Source organism: Mobula hypostoma, chromosome 4 (assembly GCF_963921235.1).
Source record: "Mobula hypostoma chromosome 4, sMobHyp1.1, whole genome shotgun sequence".
Classification (NCBI taxonomy): Eukaryota; Metazoa; Chordata; class Chondrichthyes; order Myliobatiformes; family Myliobatidae; genus Mobula; species Mobula hypostoma.
The window spans coordinates 40,919,292-40,941,935 of record NC_086100.1 but is presented as its reverse complement, the minus strand read 5'-3'; the positions used below and the strand labels follow the sequence as shown (position 1 = coordinate 40,941,935).

At 40.8% G+C, this 22,644-nt stretch overlaps 1 protein-coding gene across 2 annotated transcripts in view; it reads left to right on the top strand.

The window, feature by feature from the left end:
- LOC134345279 (chloride channel protein 2-like) overlaps positions 1-22,644 on the top strand; it is a 556,059-nt gene that overhangs the window by 447,363 nt on the left and 86,052 nt on the right. For both annotated transcript variants that reach the window (XM_063045696.1, XM_063045695.1), the window contains exons 16-18: positions 4,333-4,466; positions 10,837-11,027; positions 20,734-20,836. In XM_063045696.1, the coding sequence (XP_062901766.1) occupies positions 4,333-4,466; positions 10,837-11,027; positions 20,734-20,836 (428 nt within the window). The remainder of the gene's footprint in view (positions 1-4,332; positions 4,467-10,836; positions 11,028-20,733; positions 20,837-22,644) is intronic.

Here is a 22,644-nt window from a genome sequence, read left to right as displayed (position 1 = left end):
TTAATATTGAAGAAGTTACAACAAAATTGGGGTGCCACGGTAGCATAGCAGTTAACGCGCGCTATTACAGTTTGGGGCTTTGGAGTTTGGAGTACAATTCTGGAGTCATCTGTTAGGAGACTCTATGTGGAATGTGTGGGTTTTACCTCAGTGCTCCTGTTTCCTCTCACAATCCAAAGGTAGGATAATTTCTCATTGTAAATTGCCCCATGATTAGCTTAGGGGTTAAACCAGGGTTGCTAGGGCGACGGGGCTTGAAGGCCTGGAAGGGCCTACTCCATGCTGTATTGTTAAATAAATAAATGAAAATAAAATTTTGTTGTTTTGCTTTTTTGGTCTGCCCTATCAGGAAGGCAGTTGAATGGTAGAACAAACCCTGCGCAAAGATCTAGAGGCAATAAATCAAAAGTTATTATACTTTATTAGCTTTTGGTCTCATAAAGTTCATTCCATTCCAAGGTATTTTCAATATTTGGTTGCTCTTCCATGTTTAGACAGCAGATCGATATTTTGCTTAAATATTTCAACCACTTATTTATGTTGATGTGCTTGTGTGCAGTGTTCAACAAATTTGTCTCCAGCAAATGTATCATTGTTTTTTGTACCAAGGAACTCGCACTGTTGCTGAGCAACCAATGAGAAGCAGCCAGTTAGCTATTTTTGTAGGTAGAAACAATTTAATTTGGTTAGTTGTTCAGAATATGGCTCAAATCTCATTATCTCGAAGATGTATGGGAGGTTCAGGTGACAGGCAATCTCTTCAAAAGCTTTGATGCAAAAATTACCTGTTTGACATCAATGAAGGAGTTACTGTAGTTCGGAGACTGTGTTCTGTTTGGAGAGCAACCCTGTATTCTGAGGAGTAGGCCGTGTTGGGAAGTGGAATTTGAGGGAAAAAAACAACTGTCAAGTATTCATCCCTAATTGGAAGTGTCAACTGCACTGCATTGCAGTAGCAGTGAACTCAAATTCAATTTCTATAGTTCGGTTCCACTATGATATTGAGTTTTGGACCCAATGTGGAAATTGTAGCCATGACAATGTATTGGCTGGGGATGAATTGCTGGTGACTTGTTATGAATCATTGACTACATCACAATTTGAATATTGGCACCACTTGTATTCAAAGTTCAAAGCAAATTTATCATGAAAATATATGTATGTTACTATATATTACCTTGAGAATCATTTTATTTCAAGCATTTACAGGGTAAAAAGAAATGCTATTTATTTTATGAACAAACTGTACACAGGGAGACAAAGACTGGCAAGCAACCAATGTGCAAAACAAGACAAATTGTACAAATAAAAATAATACAGAGAGCATGAGTTGTAAAGAGTCCTTGAAAGTGAAGTTGGTTGGCTGTAGAATCAGTTCAGGGTAGTGGTAAGTGAAGTTACCCACCGAGGATCCAGTTGCAGTTGTGGGGGACTACTCCTTTAAAAAGAAGTGTCAAGCCTTTGGAGTTAATGCTGGTGTGATTTCTCAGTAATGAAGGAGTTCATTTATGTGGAGAGACTTTAGAAATTGGAGTTACACCTCATAAAGCAATGGAGTTTAAGGGGAGATTTAAGTGGAACGTTTAAAGTGATATTGAGCTGTGATAGAATGGATGACAGGAATTAACTTCAGTGCCTGGATCGCTGGTCACATAAGTGTGGTAATTGAGATAAGTACAATGTCTTTCTAATTAGTTCCTTTAAGAATCTTGAATGCATTGCATGGAAGGATGCTGGAAGTAATTAATGCAGTGACTTTTGATTTTCAAAAATAATATACTCCTTTGCTTTCTTATTTGTATGCTGTTCCTGCATGATAATTCCTCATGATTCATATCCAATGAACTGATTGCCGTCTGAGTGCCAGCACATGCTGATCTTCCAATGTTCAAAAAACTTCTCCTTTTACCATTTTTCTACCAGAACTAATTGATTCATATTTCCCCGTAATCATGCCGCAACTTCCTTCCTATTGACCACCCTCTTAAGTGATCCATATCACCTTGCAGAGAACTTGAGTCCACAATCTGTTTCCCCTTTCAGTTTTGTATCATCAGCAAACGTGGATAGGTCACATTTTGTACTTTCATCAGAATCATTGAAATGGATTGCATATAGTTGAGAAGCAAGTACTGAAATTTCCTAAAGTCCTTATTGCTACTGTTCAATCTTCAAACTGTGTAATATATTACACATATTGAGGATATCATGAGCCCCAATCTGGCATAACATTCTCTTTTGGGCACCAAATTAATTGTCTTTTGGAAACTCAAGTAGAATATGTTCATCAGTTCCTCCTCATGTACTGTTCTAATTATATCCTCAAACAAAATCTAATAAAGTTGACTTGCACATTTTCAAATTCGTTTTAAGTTGATTCCTTTAGACATTGTCATTGCAAATGTGAGGATGGAAGATGTCTCTAGAACCCCTTCTAGTAAAGTGTAATTAATCAGCTTACAGTGTTTGTTGTGGCATGGAAGTTATTTGACTAACTAGCTTGGCATCATCTCCTGAATGTTGCTATTATGTTAGTGGTGGTGATGTGAGAATTGTGACAGGTGAACCAGCAAGCATCTGTGGATGGACAAGGACCCAGAATTAACCTTTAATACTATTAAGCACCAGCTCATTAAGCTCTGTTATTTTTCACATTAATGATTCCAAGTGCAGTGAGGATAGTACTAATTTCTAGCATTTAATAAGCATCTTGAGCTTTTGTGTTGCCAAGAAAGTAGAGGAAATGGGTAGAAAAGGTCATATAATGTAGTAGTTTGAAAAGGAACTAAAAATACAATGCTTTAATGTCTATGGGAAATATCGAATAGAAGGAAAGTCACTTTAGTGCTTACATATGAAATCATTGAGGCCTATTGAAAGGCCAGCAGGCAGTCATCTATCATGGCAAAAATACATAATCATTTAAGGCAATGCTAAGAGTTGTGCTCCGGTAACTGAGTGAACAATTGCGATGTATAAATGAGGTGATAAAAAGAAGTGTCTAATACAGGGCAGTTTAATGGGAGATTTTACTTTTTAGTTAAATTAATATGATCAGACTAGTTGTCAAAAAATGACTGATTTTTTTTTTAGCTCAGTCAGAGTAATTTCTGAAACAATATATACTGGTACCAATAAGGTTCAAGCCATTTTATTTTGTTTTGAGTAATAAGTAATGAAACAAGACTGGTTTTGAAATTAAAATAAATTTTGAAATCTGAAACCAGAATAGGAAGTGCAGAAATTAGTTGGCAGTTCAGACAGCATCAATGGAGAAGGAAGCAGTTAGCATTCCTGGCTGATGACCTTTTATCATAACTTGCTAAAATTGGAAATCAAAGATGTTTTAAGTTGCGTAGAATAGTGGTGGAGTGGGAGTGACAGGGATGTACGTGAAGGGTAGAGACCAGGAGGGGCTGAAAGAAGCGAACACTAAGAGAGAGTAGTGAAGACATGTTAGTTGCTGCTGCTATTTCTGGAGAAGATGTAATCAGCAGATGAATGAGGACAGAAGAGAGAGGAAAAGTACATTATTAGTACTATAGGTCTGAAGCACAGCAGCTGCTGGGAATCTGAAATAGAAGAGTATGATAGAAATACCCAGCAAATCAGGCAGAAACTGTGGAGATCTTTCAACTAGCAAGATCCATTTTGAATTAAGGTACACCAAGCAAAGAGGATTTGGAGCTGGTGTGGTAGATGGGGTGACTGGTTTGTTTTTGTGGTTGAAAAACACTCAAACCTTATGTTGCCCAACCACGTTCTGTCCTGCATGTAATTAATTCATTTTGAGCAGAATTCCTCACCTGTTCGCCCTCTTATCATATGGAAGGGATGCAACATCTATTCTAAACACCAAAGATTTTCTGAACAGTCCATCTCCAGTGCTAATTGGTGGTTTTCACCTGTTTTGCAATGTCATCTATTTTCCAACCCTGAAGAACACAAGGAGTAAACTGTCAGCTTGATTCATCTAGTCAATTGTGCCTTTACTCGCTCCCTTGATACATTGTTCTAGCAAAACCTGTGATAGTTGGTCTTGAAAGTTTAAGTTAGTCCCAAATTCCCCATTGGGACACAATTACAAAATGTGTCAATTGACGCATACTGATTTACTTACGGATGGCCTAACTTTGATTTAAAATTGTCATGCTACAGTAATTGTGAGGGAATTCACAATCACATTAAAAGAATAATTCTATAGCAGTACAGTGGATAAGTTCAGGATTATGTTTTTCCTTTTGCCATTCATAGATATGCTTAGGTGTTTTGACCTCAGACAGTCAGAGGAACTCTTTTACAGATCATTTCATTTTGAAATATTCTTTTCAGAAAATATAACATCCGTGTGGAAGATATCATGGTGAGGGATATCCGATTCGTCATTGTAAACTGCAAGTACAGGGACTTGCAGGATCTCCTTCACAGCACCAAACTTAAACATCTTCCTCTTGTTGAGTCAGCAGGTAAGAAAACGAGCAGCATTGAATAATTTGTGATAAGACTATGAATTAGAGGGGTTTCAGCATCCTAAGGAACCCGAGCTTTACTTGAATTATGAAGGACTATTTTTGCAATTATCAGACTTGCTTTGCTTTGATATTTCTTCAGGAAGTACAATTCATTATCCACACTGTCAATTTGGAAATCACTTTGGTCCAGTAAAACTAATTAGAGGTCTAAAAGGATATAGTACAGGATTTTTATTTTAGAATGGTATCAGCAGCATTGCATATTTTTGCTAAAGAAGGATTGCAATATCGTTCTGTAAAATTCAGTTTCTGAAGTATTTTTCTGCAACAAATGCCATGGAACTTTTAATTGTCCTTGTTTTGACGTCATTGTCAAGGGCAGCATTTAATTTCTATCCCTAATTGATCTTGCAGAAGTTATGGTGAGCCTTGAGCCTCAACAATCGTGATTTGAACACATTTCCACAGTTATGTTATTGTATTTTGATATAGTGGTTTCACACTTTTGGGTGACTTACTGAATTCATTCAGAGGGCAATTAATAGTCAACCACTTGATCCTTGGCTCGAACTACGTACAATCAGTATTGGGTTCGGCTGGTAGAATTTTTCCCCAAAATTGTATCAATTAAGTTTTTGACAATACAGTTACATCATTAGTTTTTATTTAATACTAAGACTACGTCCACACTAGACCGGATAATTTTGAAAATGCCGGTTTCACGTAAAAATGATAGGCGTCCACACCAAGCGTTTTTGAAAATACCTCCGTCCACATTAAAACAGGTATTTGGGCAAATCTCCTCCTACTGGGCATGAGCAGGACACATCTACAGAAAACAAGCGACATGTTTGGTGTCGAATCTCGCTGTGAAAGTGCGTGTTTGTGCAGTTACAGACTAGAAAAACTTAAAAGGAAATTGGCAAATGATGGACAGCTGTTGGCTCTCGCGCAGGAGGACTTAAAACTAAAAAAAAGCAAATACTGGAGCGTATGGAGGCAACCAACAGGGAGTTCACGGACAGTATGACCCGGCTGACGATGAACACTGAAAAACTGACTAACTCTGTTGCATTAATAAAGCACCTTGTTAAATGTATAAAACATGTCTGCATCAGTGTTATCTTGTATTTCCATACAATGTTACATTAGGCTGTTACACATTATTGTCAGAGAAGTACTTGCATAAATAGGTAAACCACCTTCATACAAGCAAGGACAGAAAACAGGGCAAAGTGAGTATACTTATTTATTCAGTAAGTTATGGGTCAAAGTATTTGGTGAGTACATTTCTAACTCTTCTGGCTTCAGTCTTGTTGCATCTGTTCTGAAATTGTTATGTTGTTTGGGGGGGTTGCGTTTAAAAAAACAATGAAACGCTGCGTTGCCACCACCATCTGCTCCGGCACGTCATGACAGCGTTTTTAGAAATCTCTGGTTACCCCGTCCACACTACTCTGCCCAATCGGCGTTTTCAAATTTACACACTCTGGAGGGCGTTTTAGAAAAGCTCCGTTTTCAGGGGAGGAAAACAGCGTTTCAGTGTGTACGGAGGGTCAAAACGAAGAAAAAAAGCTTCGGTTATGGATTTATCTGGTCCAGTGTGGACGTAGCCTAAATGACTTAATTAACTATTTAAATTCCATGGGTGCAAACTCTTGTCTGCAGGCCATTAGTCCAGGCCTCTGCATCACCACTCCAGTATTACGGACAGAAATTTACTGTTTCCATTACTGCATATTTAAGTACTATGGAGATAATATTAAATCTAGCTGAGTTATGTATCTTAAGTGCAGCTTATATATAAATTGCACAGTTGCAGCAGATCGATAATGGCTGTTTAATGCCAACGCAAAAAGATAAGATCAATCCCCAAAGCTGAAACTGAGAAATGCTAATTTCTGTCTCCCTTGCTGCTTTCAGCATTGTTAACAGAGCTCCCTTAGCATCAGCGAAGTAATTGGAGCACAAATATTGAAATTTCCATTCGTGTGTTTTATGATTTTTTTGTATTTATTCTTTTAATTTACTTTTTTTTAGTTGCTGAATGTTAGAGATGTTTAAATTACCTAACTGATGTCAGTACTCTAAACCAGACTAAGCCATTAAGGAAAAAATAATTGGCTACACAAGAGTCATGATTTCCTGATCCCTGAAAGTGTCCTCTGTAAATAGTTGGGCTACTGCAGTAATTAAGTCAGCATAAATTTGAATTGAATAAAAAGAGCTCAATTGTAAAACAGAAGAAGTCAACAGAGTGTGAAGTTCATCGTCAGGGAAAATTAAACTTTGAACTGTTGTTAGATTTTTTTTCTTTCTATAATTAACAATTTTCTGAGTGAGTGGGAAGAATTTTATTCTTGCTAATTTGGCATTGTAGGGAAAGGCTGGATTTTAAATGCATGGAAACAGCAGTACAAGAAACCTTCGGGTGTTCATAAACCCTTTGTACTTCCAAAAGGGTGCAGCAATAGCATAGAGTGATGAGTGACCATCCAAAGATTGCAGAGGGAGACCAGATTCAGAACTCCAGAAAATCCCTGATATATTGCTATTGTGTGAGTGAGGTTTGGGCTTGACCAATGTGAAGTGGGCTGTAACAACAGCTCAGGCACGAGGTTCGGGAGCATCACTGTCAATCAACGAGCTTGGGCTTTTTTTTGTCTGGTTTAATCAAGTAGAGCGAGCAAAAATGGGTTAATAACACAATTCACAAATTTAATAAGAATTAATTGAAAAATGACTATATGATTGGGAAGTTGCAGAACCTGGGCATCTATACTTCCCTCTGCAATTGGATTCTGAACTTCCTAACCGAAAGACCGCAGTCTGTGCGGATTGGTGATAAAATATCCTCCTCGCTGACGATCAACACTGGCACACCTCAGGGGTGTGTGCTTAGCCCACTGCTCTACTCTCTGTATACACATGACTGTGTGGCTAGGCATAGCTCAAATACCATCTGTAAATTTGCTGACGATACAACCATTGTTGGTAGAACCTCAGGTGGTGACGAGAGGGTGTACAGGAGTGAGATATGCCAACTAGTGGAGTGGTGCCACAGCAACAACCTGGCACTCAACGTCAGTATGACGAAAAAGCTGATTGTGGACTTCAGGAAGGGTAGGACGAAGGAACACATACCAATCCTCATCAGAAGTGGAGAGAGTGAGCAGCTTCAAGTTCCTGGGTGTCAAGGTCTCTGAGGATCTAACCTGGTCCCAACATATTGATGTAGTCATAAAGAAGACAAGACAGCAGCTATACTTTATTAGTAGTTTGAAGAGATTTGGCATGTCAACAAATACACTCAAAAAGTTGTATAGTTGCACCGTGGAGAGCATTCTGACAGGCTGCATCACTGTCTGGTATGGAGGGGCAACTGCACAGGACCAAAAGAAGCTGCAGAAGGTTGTAAATCTAGTCAGCTCCATCTTGGGCACTAGCCTACAAAGTACCCCGGACATCTTTAGGGAGCAGTGTCTCAGAAAGGCAGCGTCCATTATTAAGGACCTCTGGCACCCAGAGCATGTCCTTTTCTCACTGTTACCATCAGGTAGGAGACTCAGAAGCCTGAAGACACACTCTCAGCGATTGTATATAAATAAATAACGGACGAGCACGAGGGGGAGGTGGGGCATTAACAGAAGTGAGAGAAGTCAATGTTCATGCCATCAGGTTGGAGGCTACCCAGACGGAATACAAGGTGTTGTTCCTCCAACCTGAGTGTGGCTTCATCTTTACAGTAGAGGAGGCCCTGGATAGACATATCAGAATGGGAATGGGATGTGGAATTAAAATGTGTGGCCACTGAGAGATCCTGCTTTCTCTGGCAGACAGAGTGTAGGTGTTCAGCGAAACAATCTCCCAGTCTGCGTCGGGTCTCGCCAATATATAGAAGGCCACATCGGGAGCACCGGACGCAGTACATCACCCCAGCCGACTCACAGGTGAAGTATTGCCTCACCTGGAAGGACTGTCTGGGGCCCTGAATGGTAGTGAGGGAGGAAATGTAAGGGCATGTATAGCACTTGTTCCACTTACAAGGATAAGTGCCGGGTGGGAGATTCCGTAGGTGCTGGAAATCTTAAGCAACACACACAAAATGCTGGAGGAACTCAGCTGGTCAGGCAGCATCTATGGAGGGGAATAAACAGTCACCGTTTCAAGCCAAGACCCTTCAGCTGCTTTCTTCCCTCCATTGATGCCGCCTGACCTGCTGAGTTCCTCCAGCATTTTGTGTCTGTTGAATAAATGTTTGTAATTTATAAAGATTTGCTGAAGGCTGGGGTTGCGTAAAGTGTACAGTTTTGGTACCAAGTTACGTACAAGGGATTAATATGCATTGTGGTTCTAGCATTAAGTTAACGCAATGCTGCTGGGAATGAGGAACTATGTACGTTTATGAAAGAACTGAGATGCTCACTGATTTTATCTAGAATCAAAGCTGGCTGATCAAATGGTGAGGTGTAGAAAACTTGGAATTTGGGAATGCTCCATATTCTGCAACCTATACAATAAAGTCTGGATTATTTTAGCAGCCAGCTCACAGATTTTTGACTTTCTGATTAAGAGAGAAGGTTAAAATTGAAACTGACAAGATACTGTGGGCTACTTTAGAAAGGAAACATTGATTATTGCAGAATTAATGGAGTTTACATGTGACGTATGCTCTTTTTGGTAAACACAACGTTTAGGAATTAGATTTGTTTCTGTACTTGAGCTTGTGAAATAAATGTGGAAGTGTATTTTCCAACTTGATTCCTCTCTCTCTACTTGGAAGTGCTAATCTTGTTTCAATAGGTATTGATTTAACACTGTCTTTAATTCACTCGAATTAAATGGCAAAAGAGATAAAACAACACTGTTTATAACCTCTTGTGTTCCTGCTCCTTCCTCTGACATTTCCCAATATTTTTGATTTCTCTCAGGCTTTCCATTCTTTTTTTCACTTCCTTCTTGCTCTTTCCTGGTGCATTTTATCATTTTCTGGCTTTCAGTTTTGTACCTATGCATTGTGTGTCTAAACTATCCTCTTTTCCCAAATCAGTTCTTGCATCGTTTAGCTTTCCAATGGTTCATTGTACAGACTAATAATGATATATATACATCTGCAATTTGTAGTCATGGATAGTTGGTATTGTTTTATATTGAACATATTATAATCTTTTCAAAATATTTTAAATCTGATCAGTGGCTATTACAGAATAACTTCATCAATTTACAAAATTGGTAGCCGAGATCTGAAGTGATTGGCAATAGCTTATAAAAATAAAGATTAGCTCAATTAGTCACACGTACATCAAAACTTTGAAAAATACAACAAAATGCCTTGTCTACATTGGCGACCAACCCACAGTCCAAGATATGCTGGGGTCAGCCTGTAATTGTCGCCATGCTTCCAGCAGTAACAAAACATGCCTACAACATACTAAACCTAACTTCTACTGGAAGGAAAACGGAGGACCTGGAGGAAATACACATAGTCACGGGGACAACATGCGGGACAGACAGTGGCGGGAATTGACCCTCCACGCGCATTAACCTTAAGAGTACTCGTAAGTCTTTTGATGCAGAGAAATGACTCTGGGTACTTCAGAAAAATAAAATGTTTTGAACACCAGTAGGCAAATTGAGAGCTCACTGTTGTTGCTATTCTATGAGATTGCAAGATGATACGCATACCTAATTTGATTGAGTGAGTGTAATTTAAAATGTTCCTAACCTCTGTAGGCTACCAATTTATACTCTCTTAAATACTGCATTGGATTATTAAACTGGCAGCCATGCTGCTTCCAATATCAGTGCTTTTATTACTGTTGGTACTAACGAATTCTTTATCTGCATTTGCAAGCTGCACATTTTGCAGTGCAGGAGTGCTCCTGACTTTTCAATCTCCCACGATAGGTTGTGTAAACTAATTATAATACTGTGAATGGTTTATCCAACTAGTAAGTCGTCTTAAAGTTGTACAATGTAACCATTGATGTGTATTACTTTCCCTGAAAATCTAATTTGTCTCTCCATTCTGAACAGTGTGCGACATTACTGTGGAAACCAAGCACATCCTGTGAAAACTTTTCACCCTTGTGTAATAATTTCAAAGCTCCCGTAACATACTGGGTTATTGAGGTGACCTCTGTTTGCACGGATATTGATCTTTCTATCTGCTTGGTTGTGTTAGCAAAGCAAACATGAAAACATGAAGCAGGTATGTGCAGTTGTCTGGAGCTTGAATATAGATTATTCAAGCTGACGGAGTAGCACTGTGATGAACTGATTGGCAAACTTCAGCATTTAGGGTTTATATTGAGTACTGGCTTTACATTTCTACGTATCTAACGTGAGATGATTTTGTCTGTAGATTCCATGATTCTGCTGGGCTCCATCGAAAGGAATCATCTGCAAGCCCTTATTGATAATCAATTGAGCAGACAGAAGAGAATGGACTACCTTAGAAAGAGAGCTCAGGCACAGGAGAAGGTAGATCCTGACTCACTCAGAATTATCGATGAAGGAAACAAAGACGCCCCTGACTCTGGAGTCAGATTTGAGGTAAAGATTTGGATCCACATTAATAAAACATACTAATCACTGAATAGCAGTCCATTATTTTCTCAGCTTTAAGCTGTTTCATTTGAACCTTCTGTAAATGCTGCTGGTGTTGATGGTAGGTAGTCAGCCCATGGTAAAGTGGCATTAACGGTCCTGAGACTCCGGTACAATCTGTTCAGAATGCACAGTCTGCAACACTCATGTTTTACAACCAGACAGCAGGCTGATAATATTTCCCAGTATTTTTTTGTTCATTAATCAGGTAAGAGCACTGATTGCAAGACTGTCCTTTATTGGCCTTGATGACCTCCTCTCTTCCCTTCTAATGGAGCTATATCGATAGTATGAATTATTCATTGGGTGGGGTGTTTCAGGGTTTAGCCCCACCCAATGAAGAATGGTGTGAACCTTCGAAAGGAATCTGTTTGTGTGGCATTCAATCTGTCTATTATCCTAATTCTACTTGACAAATGATTGGATGGTTCTGTCTGTGTGGCCTGGGTAATGAGTGCATTTTGTAGATTGTTCAAACCACACCCACATTGGAGAGTGGAGAAATGTTTGGTGTCATGGTAGGGTTCCTAATCAAGTCGCATATTTTGTTCATTTATTGTGGCTTAATCTTTTGATTACCAGCGGTTTTCTCAAAAGTGACCAAACATGAATGTTGAGTAGGCTTCCGAAGTATTTCAGTCGGAATAGATGATTCTGGCACTGTTTCTGAGTTACCCTTGGAGCACGAACTGCCTGCACTCCAACCACACACACACAATCACGTATTCCTACACATGTCACACGCATCAAAGTTGCTGGTGAACGCAGCAGGCCAGGCAGCATCTCTAGGAAGAGATACAGTCGAAGTTTCGGGCCGAGACCCTTCGTCAGGACTAACTGAAAGAAGAGCTACTAAGAGATTTGAGAATGGGAGGGGGAGGGGGAGATCCAAAATGATAGGAGAAGACAGGAGGGGGAGGGATGGAGCCAAGAGCTGGACAGGTGATTGGCAAAGGGGATATGAGAGGATCATGGGACAGGAGGCCTAGGGAGAAAGAAAAGGCGGGGGGGACCCAGAGGATGGGCAAGGGGTATAGTCAGAGGGACAGAGGGAGAAAAAGGAGAGAGAGCGAAAGAATGCGTGTATATAAATAATTAACGGATGGGGTATGGGGGGAGGTGGGGCATTAGCAGAAGTTTGAGGTCAATGTTCATGCCTTCAGGTTGGAGGCTACCCAGACGGAATATAAGGTGTTGTTCCTCCAACCTGAGTGTGGCTTCATCTTTACAGTAGAGGAGGCCGTGGATAGGCATATCAAAATGGGAATGGGATGTGGAATTAAAATGTATGGCCTCTGGGAGATCCTGCTTTCTCTGGCGGACAGAGCGTAGGTGTTCAGTGAAACGGTCTCCCAGCCTGCGTCAGGTCTCGCCAATATATAGAAGGCCGTATCAGGAGCACCAGACACAGTAAATCACCCCAGCTGACTCACAGGTGAAGTGTCGCCTCACCTGGAAGGCCTGTCTAGGGCCCTGAATGGTGGTGAGGGAGGAAGTGTAAGGGCATGTATAGCACTTGTTCCGCTTACAAGGATAAGTGCCAGGAGGGAGATCTGTCCGCCAGAGAATGCAGGATCTCCCAGTGGCCACACATTTTATTTCCACGTCCCATTCTGATATGTCTATCCACGGCCTCCTCTACTGTCAAGATGAAGCCACACTCAGATTGGAGGAACAACACCTTATATTCCGTCTGGGTAGCCTCCAACCTGATGGCATGAACATTGACTTCTCTAACATCCGTTAATGCCCCACCTCCCCTTCATACCCCATCTGTTAATCTTTTATTATTATTAATATTTTTTTTCTCTCTCCTTTTTCTCCCTCTGTCCCTCCCACCATACTCCTTGCCCATCCTCTGAGCTTCTCCCCCCCCCTTTCTTTCTCCCTAGGCCTCCTGTCTGTTCCATAATCCTCTCATAATCCTTTTGCCAATCAACTTCCCAGCTCTTAGCTCCATCCCTTCCCCCTCCTTTCTTCAACTATCATTTTGGATCTCCCCCCCCCCCCCACTTCCAAATCTCTTATTATCTCTTCTTTCAGTTAGTCCTGACAAAGGCTCTCAGCCTGAAACGTCAACTGTACCTCTTCCAATAGATGCTGCCTGGTCTGGTGCGTTCACCAGCAATTTTTATGTGTGTTGCTTGAAATTCCAGCATCTGCAAATTTCCTCATGTTTGAGTTCCTACACATGTCCCTTCCGTGTCCCCACCTCATACCTTCCCTTTCCCCTAAACCTGTCAATTCCTCAGACCCTCTGCAACCTTATATCCTGCTCCTCTGCTTCTTTCCTTTCACACAGACCCTTCAGACCCCTTCCCTCTTAACTCTTTTCCTCCCCAAACGTTGCTTTATTGTCTTCCTTCCCCCCTAACTCACTAGCTGCCAGCCCTGCTGTGCCTCCAGGTATGTGATCTCCTCCCAAATCACCCACCACCCAAGACAGCAGCCTAGGGTGGATGTCTCTCCAATCTCCCAAAACCCTTGGGGAAGGCCCTGAAATCCATTACTGTAGGTGGATTGATAAGTCCCAGCACATGTTACCCTGTCTCAACATGGGTGTACGAGGCAGCAAGTAGGAACCAAGCAGAAAGAGGATGCAAGGATCCTGTCAACCTGCCCAATACCTGTACCAGCTGTGGCAGAGTCCAAGGATCGTGTATTGAAGAACATAAGATATAGAAGCAGAATTAGGCCATTTGGCCCATCGAGTCTACTCAGCCATTTTATTTTTGCTGATTCATTTCCCTCTCAGCCCCAATCTCCTGCCTTCTCCTCATATCCCTTCATGTGCTGACTAATCAAAAATCTATCAAGCTCTGCCTTAAATATACCTAATGACTTGGCCTTCACAGCTGTCTGTAGCAATGAATTCCACAGATTTACCACTCTCTGGCTGAAGAAATTCCTCCTTATCTCCATTCTAAATGGACGTTCCTCTATACAGAGGCTGTGCCCTCTGGTCTTAGACTCTCCCACCATAGGAAACATATTCTCAAAATCCATTCTATCGAGGCCTTTCAGCTTTCAATAGGTTTCAATGGGATCTCCACGCACCCCCCACCGCCATTCTTCTGAATACCAGTGAGTACAGGCCCAGAGCCATCAATCGGTCCCCATATGATAACCCTTCCATTCCTGGAATCATTCTTGTGAACTTCCTCTGAACCCTGTTCAGTGTTAGCACATCCTTTCTTAGAAAAGGGCCCCAAAACTGCTCACGATACTCCAAGTAAGGGCTTTCCAGTGCCTTCTAAAGCTTCACCATTACATCCTGGCTTTTATATTCTAGTCCTTTTAAAATGAATGCTAACATTGCAATTCCCTTCCTCACCACTGATTTAACCTGCAAATTAACCTTTAGGGAATCCTGTACAAGGACTCCCAAGTCCCTTTACACCTCAGATTTTTGTATTTTCTCTCCATTTAGTATGTGGTCTTTGCTTTTATTTCTTTTACAAAGTGCATGATCATATAATTCTTGACACTGTATTCCACCTGCCACTTCACTGTGCATTCTCCTAATCTGTTTAAGTCCTTCTGCAGCCTCCCTGCTTCCTCAACACTACCTGCCCATCCACCTATCTTCATATCATCCACAAATTTGGCCACAAAGTCATCAATTGCATCATCCAAATCATTGACATCTAACATAAAAAGAAATGGTCCCAATTCAGACCCCTGTGGAACACTATTAGTACCCAGCAGCCAACCAGAAAAAACTCCATTTATTCCCAGTTTTTGCCTCCTGCCAACGAGTCAATGCTCTATCCATGCTAGTATCTTTCCTGTAATACCATGGGCTCTTATCTTGTTAAGCAGCCTCATGTGCAGCACCTTGTCAAAGGCCTTCTGAAAATACAAGTTTACAACATCAAGCGATTCTCCTTTGTCTATCCTGCTTGTTATTTCTTCAAATATTTCCAACCAATTTGTTAGGCAAGATTTTCTCTGAATGAAACCATGCTGACTTCAGCCTATTTTATCATGTGCCTCCAAGTACCCCAAAACCACATCCTTAACAATCAACTCCAACATCTTCCCAACCGTTGAGGTCAGACTAACTGGCCTATAATTTTCTTCCTTCTGCTCCTCACCTTTCTTGAAGAGTGGAATGACATTTATAATTTCTAGTCCTCTGGAACCATGCCAGAATCATTTGATTCTTGAAAGATCATTGCTAATGCCTCCATGGTCTCTTCAGCCACCTCTTTCAGAACCCTTTGGTGTAGACCATCTGGTCCAAGTGATTTATCTACCTTCAGACCTTTCAGCTTCCCAAGCACCTTCTCCCTAGTAATGGCAACTTCACTCATTTCCACCCCTGCTTCCACCATATTGCTAGTGTCTTCCACAGTGAAGAGTGATGCAAAATACTTAAGTCGCCTCAGAAACCAAAGAGAAAGAGCAAGATCTGATTACCCCTCTTGTGCATCACGTTTGCCTCACACTTCTGATTGGGAACATTCTGAGTTCAGTAATTCTACCTCAGCAGATAACTTGGGCTGACACTGTGATACAGTAAGGAAGAAGTGCTTCAATGTAAGAGATCCAGTTTTTTTGCATAAGATTTCTCTAATCACTGATACAAAGAGTAATCAGAAACTGCCTTTCCTAATTCCTTAAACTCTGCATGCAAGACCTCATTCTATTTGATCCTCTCTTATGATATCAGTGAAGACCACGATCTCTGACAGTTCAACTGTTCGCCTTCAGAATTTAGGCAGAGTTTCCATAATATCCTAGAATCACATCTGCAGTCAAAGAAATGTCCACCTGATTCCCCAAAGGTAGAATATTGAACTATAACTATTATTGCCTTAACTTTTCACTTCCCTCCTCTCGAGTTGAACCACCCATAGTATTTTAGCCTTCACTGTCCCCCTCCCAGAAAACCCTTTTCCCTTATCGTTACTCAGAAAGAAACTGCTGGCTAGAAAACAAAATGGCCTTGGGCTTTTCCTAGAGCACCTGCTTGCTACTCTTTTTTTTAACTGCTGAGCACTCTCTTGAGATGTAGAGTGATCCCCTCCAAGAATGTGCTATCCATGATTAACTCAGCCTTGTTATTGCTGAACCTCCAAGACCCAGATCCCAGTCTCCACCAACAGACAAGATTATCCAAGATTGAGGATGTGCCCTTGGGTTTATATGGTGCAGGATCCATAGTCCACTCAATTAAGAGAAAAAGAATACACAAATTACCTTTAGTGACAAATTACTTGTTTTATATCCCTGAATAACTATTTACAATTTACCAAAAGATTATTTTAGTTCACTGTAATATATTTTATACACTTTTTTTTGTAAACCTCACACAAGCCTTTTCTCCCCCCTATTATTTGTAAGCTCAATAAGCTTTCTTTTCCATTATCTTTTTAAACTCTCCTGGGCTTTCCCAACCACATTTCTTTCAAACACACTGGCTTTCTGTTTCCTGCATCACCTTTAAAGTCGCTGGGTCTCTATTTGTCATCATCCTTTAGAAATTATTGGGAATCTATCTCCAGTGGTCCTTCCACATTCACTCTCTCCATCTCCTTTCTTCTTTTGCTACTGTTATTATTTGGGGTCCCTGTCTATTGTGCTCCTTTTAAACCTCATTTTCTCAGCGACACACATCAAAGTTGCTGGTGAACGCAGCAGGCCAGGCAGCATCTCCAGGAAGAGGTATGGTTGACGTTTCGGGCCGAGACCCTTCGTCAGGGACTTTTCTCAGTGATCAAGTCTTCAAGGAGAGTCTTTTCTACATTGTTTGGCATTTTTTTGTATCCTGAAATTCTCACGTTTTTGAGACAATGAATCAGGAATAGGACAAATGTGCCTTTTATCAGCGATCTTCCAAATCCTTTGAACTTAATATATTTGCTGCAGTTTGACGCCCACGTTTTTCCACTGTTTGGAAGCAAAATGTCCATACATTATCCATGTTAATTTTTCTGTTGCATAAGCATTAATTGCAATCTATGCTCTCTGCTTTGAAAACGCTAGCATTTGAAAAAGGCTTTTGTTCACTGCTTCAGGGAGGAAGATTCCATGTCTTTGAACTCTCTTTGTAAAGATGATAAGAATAGTCTCATGTTTACAAGGAATAGATAAGATTCAAAAGCAAGTTAAATTGACATTTCTTTCTCTATTGCAGCTTGCATAATCTCAGCATTCTCAGAATTACTTCATTTTATAATTTTTAAAGAAAAAAATTTACTTGAAATAGAGACACAAGAGTCGAGAGATGTGGGAATTTAGAGCAAGGAGTAAACTGCGGGAGAAACTCAGCAGGTCAGGCAGCATCTGTGGAGGCAAAGGTTTCAAGTCAAGACCCTTCATTAGCCTTGGAGAGAGTGTGGAAGGGAAATGGCCAGTATAAAAAGTTGAGGGGGAGGGGTGTGGAAGGGGATGAAGGGCAGATGGAGTCAGGTATGGGGAAGGGTGGATTTGGGGGTCAGAAGATGGTGGGTACTAGGTAGAACCAGATAAGGAGGGAGAAAAATGGGTCACCCATTTTTTTGGCAGGGGTGGAGGATGAGAGGACAGTGGAGGCAGAGGTAAAAGCAGTGATTAGATGGTAATAAGTGCAGATGCTGGAATCTGATGAGTAAGGCAGGTGATAAGTAGAACAAGTTAAGGAAGGGCTGATGGAACCAGTTGGCGGATGGATGGGATGCTGTGGAGACCTAGTATGTTAAGTGGGTGATACTCAGATGAAGCAACACACACAAAATGCTGGAGGAACTCAGTGGGTCAGGCAGCGTCTATGGAAAAGAATGAACAGTGGATATTTAGGGTCAAGACCTTCTATAGGTCTGAGAAGGAAGGGGGAAGAGTCCAGAATAAAAAGATGGGGGAAGGTGAGAGAGGCTAGCTGGAAGGTGATAGGTGAAGCCAGGTGGATGGGAAAGTTCAAAGGTTGGAAAAGGAAGAATGTGATAGGGGAGGGGAATGGACTACAGGAGAAAGGGAAAGAGGAGGGGATCCAAGGGGAAGTAATAGGTAGGTCAGAAGAAGTAAAGGTCAGAGTGCCTGTCTTGGAAAATATTAGACCATAAAACATAGGAGCAGAATTAGGCCAGTTGGCCTATTGAGTCTGCTCCACCATTCACTCATGGCTGATCCGTTTTTCCCCTCCTCACCCCCACTCCCTGACCTTCTCCCTGTAACCTTTGATGCCATGGCCAATCAAAAGCCTATCAATCTCCACCTTAAATACATCCAGTGACCTGGCCTCCACAGCTGCATGTGGTAACAAATTCCACAAATTCACCACCCTCTGGCTGTAGAAATTTCTCCGCATCTCTGTTTTAAATGGACGCCCCTCTATCCTGAGGCTGTGCCCACTTGTTCTATACTCCTCCACTATGAGAAATGTCCTTTCCACATCTACTCTGTCTAGGTCTTTCAACATTCGAAAGGTTTCAGTGAGATCTCTCCCCCCCCCCACTTCTAAATTCCAGCGAGTACAGGCCCAAAGCCATCACATGTTCCTCATATGATAACCATTTCATTCTGGTAATCATCCTTGTTAACCCCCTGTGACCCCTCTTCAGTTCCAGCACATCTTTTTTTTAGATGAGGAGCCCAAAACTGTTCACAATAACATGATGTGATAAATGTAGGTAAATTTCAACAATAGAACATTGACTCTGCATTGTAAGTCTCTGCTCACCTGCACTGTCCATAAATTGATATTAGAAAATCCAGCATTTTCTCACCAACAGAATCAACAAACTTATTCGTAAGGCCAGTGATGTTGTGGGGATGGAACTGGACTCTGTCAGGGTGGTGTCTAAGAAGAGGATGCTGTCTAAGTTGCATGCCATCTTGGTCAATGTCTCCCATCCACTACATAATGTACTGGGTGGGCACAGGAGTACATTCAGCCAGAGACTCATTCCACCGAGATGAAACACAGAGCGTCATAGGAAGTCATTCCCGCCTGTAGCCATCAAACTTTACAACTCCTCCCTTGGAGGGTCAGACACCCTGTGCCGATAGGCTGGTCCTGGACTTATTTCATAATTTACATATTACTATTTAACTATTTATGGTTCTATGATTATTTATTATTTATGGTGCAACTGTAACGAAAACCAATTTCCCCCTGGGATCAATAAAGTATGACTATGACTATGACTTGTAGTCAAAAATTTTAATTGAACTGAAGAGCAATGTGTACCATTTTCATTGCTGACTTTCAGACTGGGGAATTTATTTGTGAAATGAACAATATTTTAAGTCAGTTCTACTGTTTATTTAGCTGACTAGTGTTATCAGTTCAGTCAAACATCAATAAAATTCTATCAAGCAACAAGATCAATGTTTAAAGGGATGGTAAACTCATGTTCTCAGTACTGTTTTTATTTGTACAAATTGTCTTCATTTGCACATTGGTCGTTTATCATTTTTGTTCATATAGCTTTTCATAAATTGTGTTGTATTTCTTTATGTTCCTGCAAGAAAATGAATCTCAGGGTAGTTTATGGTAACGTATAAATACTTGCATAATAAATTCACTTTGAAACTTGAATTTTAAAGTTTGTGAATCGCATCCTACATCCAAGGGGAAAAGTTGTTTTGCTGACCAGGAAATCTTTTTTTTTGGCGTGTGCCTGTGTGCGTGCGAGTCTTTGCGTCTGCGTGTCCGTGTGCGTCCGTGATATATTTTTCATAACTTTTACAAGGCGCGGAGCAAGAGAGAGACTGTGTGGTGTGCCAGTCCTCACACAGACACTTTTGCAGTATTTTCCCCTTTATTTTTACGAGGTCGAGTTGCGATCTCAACAGTCAACCCGGCACGGATGGAAAGCATACTCGGGAGCGGACCCGACTGGATTCGAACCCGGAAACCTCCGCTCCCGGGTCTGGCGCCGATGTCATTGCGTCACCAGCCGGCCCAGGAAGGAAATCTTTTCTTGAAGTCCAGACATGATGACATTAGTGCTACTATCCTCTCAACAGAGCAAGCTTCCAGTTCATTCAAGACTTAACTGCAAACCCATGGGTTTCATCAGCCTCAGTACATGGGTATTTTAGACTAAATTCAAACAGATCATGGGAGATATAATTGCTTAAAGCATTCCTTTGCCAATGAATGTGTAATTACATGAAGGACAGTGCCATTACGTTCTAGCTTTGACCGATAAAACTCCTTTTAAAATAAAAACAGGAACTGGCTTGCAATCTTCAAACTAATTTATAGATGTTGCTGCAGCATTATCTGTGAAGATGAGGATTTTTTTGGGTACAAGGTTACATACAGGAATTTATATAGTGGGAGAAGTCCAGGACCTGAGGGCACGGCCTTAGAATAAAAGGACATCTCTTAAGAACAGTGATGAGGAGGAATTTCTTTAGCCAGAGGGTGGTGAATCTGTGGAATTCATTGCTGCAGACATCTGTGGAGATAAAGTCACCAGGTATATTTAAAGCAGAGGTTGATAGTTTCTTGATTAGTCAGGGTATCAAAGGTTATAGGGAAAAGGCAGGAGAATAGGTTTGAGGGGGATAATATATCAGCCATGATAGAATAGCGGATAAGACTCGATGGGCCAAATGTTCTAATTCTGCTCCTATGTCTTATGGTCTACGGGGTTGTTGTTTCTGATGATACTGCAATGACTAGTGCTTTTCTGAACACACTATTGTTTCTCCAAAGGTTGGAACTGAGGAATCATCATTTTCTCCAGCTCGAAGTGGATTACAGAAGCCACTGAAGCCAGCACTAAAGCGAGTCCCAAACAGCGTACACGATATGTCGGGTATGTGCAAGTTTCATGTGGATAGGCATAGATATTATAAAGTTCTCGTAACAGTAATTTCTTAGAAACAGTTCTTTCACTGTAAGTGTTTAGATGTCTCCAAATGCTTGTCCATTGAGGCCATTTGTGCCAGTAGTTTCACATCTGCTGATTTCTTTGTGATACTGGAAATTATGCAAAAAATGCATCAGTTAATTAGATTATATTCTGAAATTTGATTTTCAGTTCAATAATCTCATACACTTAAAGACATTTTATGTGAGAATAACCTCAGATGAAAAGATCTGACTGATTTCCGACCAGCTTGAAAGCCAGTGCCTGAACATCTACAACAGAAATCTACATAAAACATTGGAAATTATGCCTGCTAGTGTTTCATTCTTGCCTATAGTTTCTGCTTTCCGTTCTTGTAGCTACATTTATAATGGAGGCCATCAAGGCAAAGCAGATGTAATGACGTTCAACTCCTGGTGGAGGCATGAGAGAATGGATATTATAAATGTGGACAATAAAGTGTTGAAATTACAAAGATGTGATCAAAATATTAAATGTGGATTGAATCACATCAGTATATTATTGATCCTTCGGCCTTCCTCACTTGGACTAAAACATTTCTTGCCTGTATGTGTGCAAATTGCCACTGGAGATGTGTTAATCTTGCTGGCTTTTACCAGTAGAACAAAACTTTGGGGCATGAGCAAAGGTGGACTTTTGATAATTTTGCTCAGCTGCTTGTCAATTCCAGAATAATTGTGCTCCACTAGTGGACTCCTTGTTGATTCCAGTAGGGAAGTATGAACATCTGCAATTGTACAATGCAGGCCGGGCAGTAGGTCCAGTGAGCCTTCCCAAGATTAACCTGGCATAAGTCCAGCATCTGCCTTGAATGGAACAGCTATACATAGAAACATCAGCACAGGGCAAACCCTTTTTCTATGGATTTCACTGAAACTACCTGAATACATTTTATTCTTCTGTTTGCTGGTACCTTTGCAAATTCATTTTTAAAACTTAAGAATTTAAAATGCTTTGCTTGTATTTTTAGAAGTTCAATTCTTTTGGATGTTTGTGGGAGATGCAGACTTGCATTCAATCTCCCTGATAGCTTTGAAAGTAAGTAAATCCAGAGCAGAGTTTAAATATCTCCCTAACAAAATCCAGAGACTGACTGTGTTACTCAGGAAAGGTTCCTGCCTCGAAATGAGTCTCACAAATCAGCTCGTGCTGGGTTCTCAGGAATCGATTGTGCTTGGAACCTTTGCTCCAGGTAAGAGCCATCTATAAGGGTAAATGGAAGGTGAACCCACTCACAAGGTCTGAGTCAGCCCTTCAGTTTCATCAATGAATTATCCACAATAATGTGAAATGCTAATTACTCTTAAAGGGAGTAGCAAAAGAACATGCAAACTCATTTTTGCTGTCACTACTTAATAGAGCTTCCTAGATGATTGAAATCTTAAGGTTCGTATATGATATTTATGATCAGGATCAGTATGTGGAAAGGTTTCACCATCTGATTGATATTGGTAAACGTACTGTGTTATTCACTTTTGATTGTGTGTTTTTATGTTCGTTCGCTTCTACATGTGTCCTGCAGTGCTTAGTGCCGAGAGATCAGATAGCTGCAAACCTGGAACAGGCTTTATTAATCTGAGCCACCCTGTAGGGAGTATGAAAAAACAGCTAAGCAATGAATCAATTTTCTCACCTCTCTAGAAGATATCTTTGATTTTCCTGATGTCTGCTCACAGTAGTACAACTGAGATTGGGAACTGAGTAGATTGTAGATCATTGCTACAAAGCTGCAT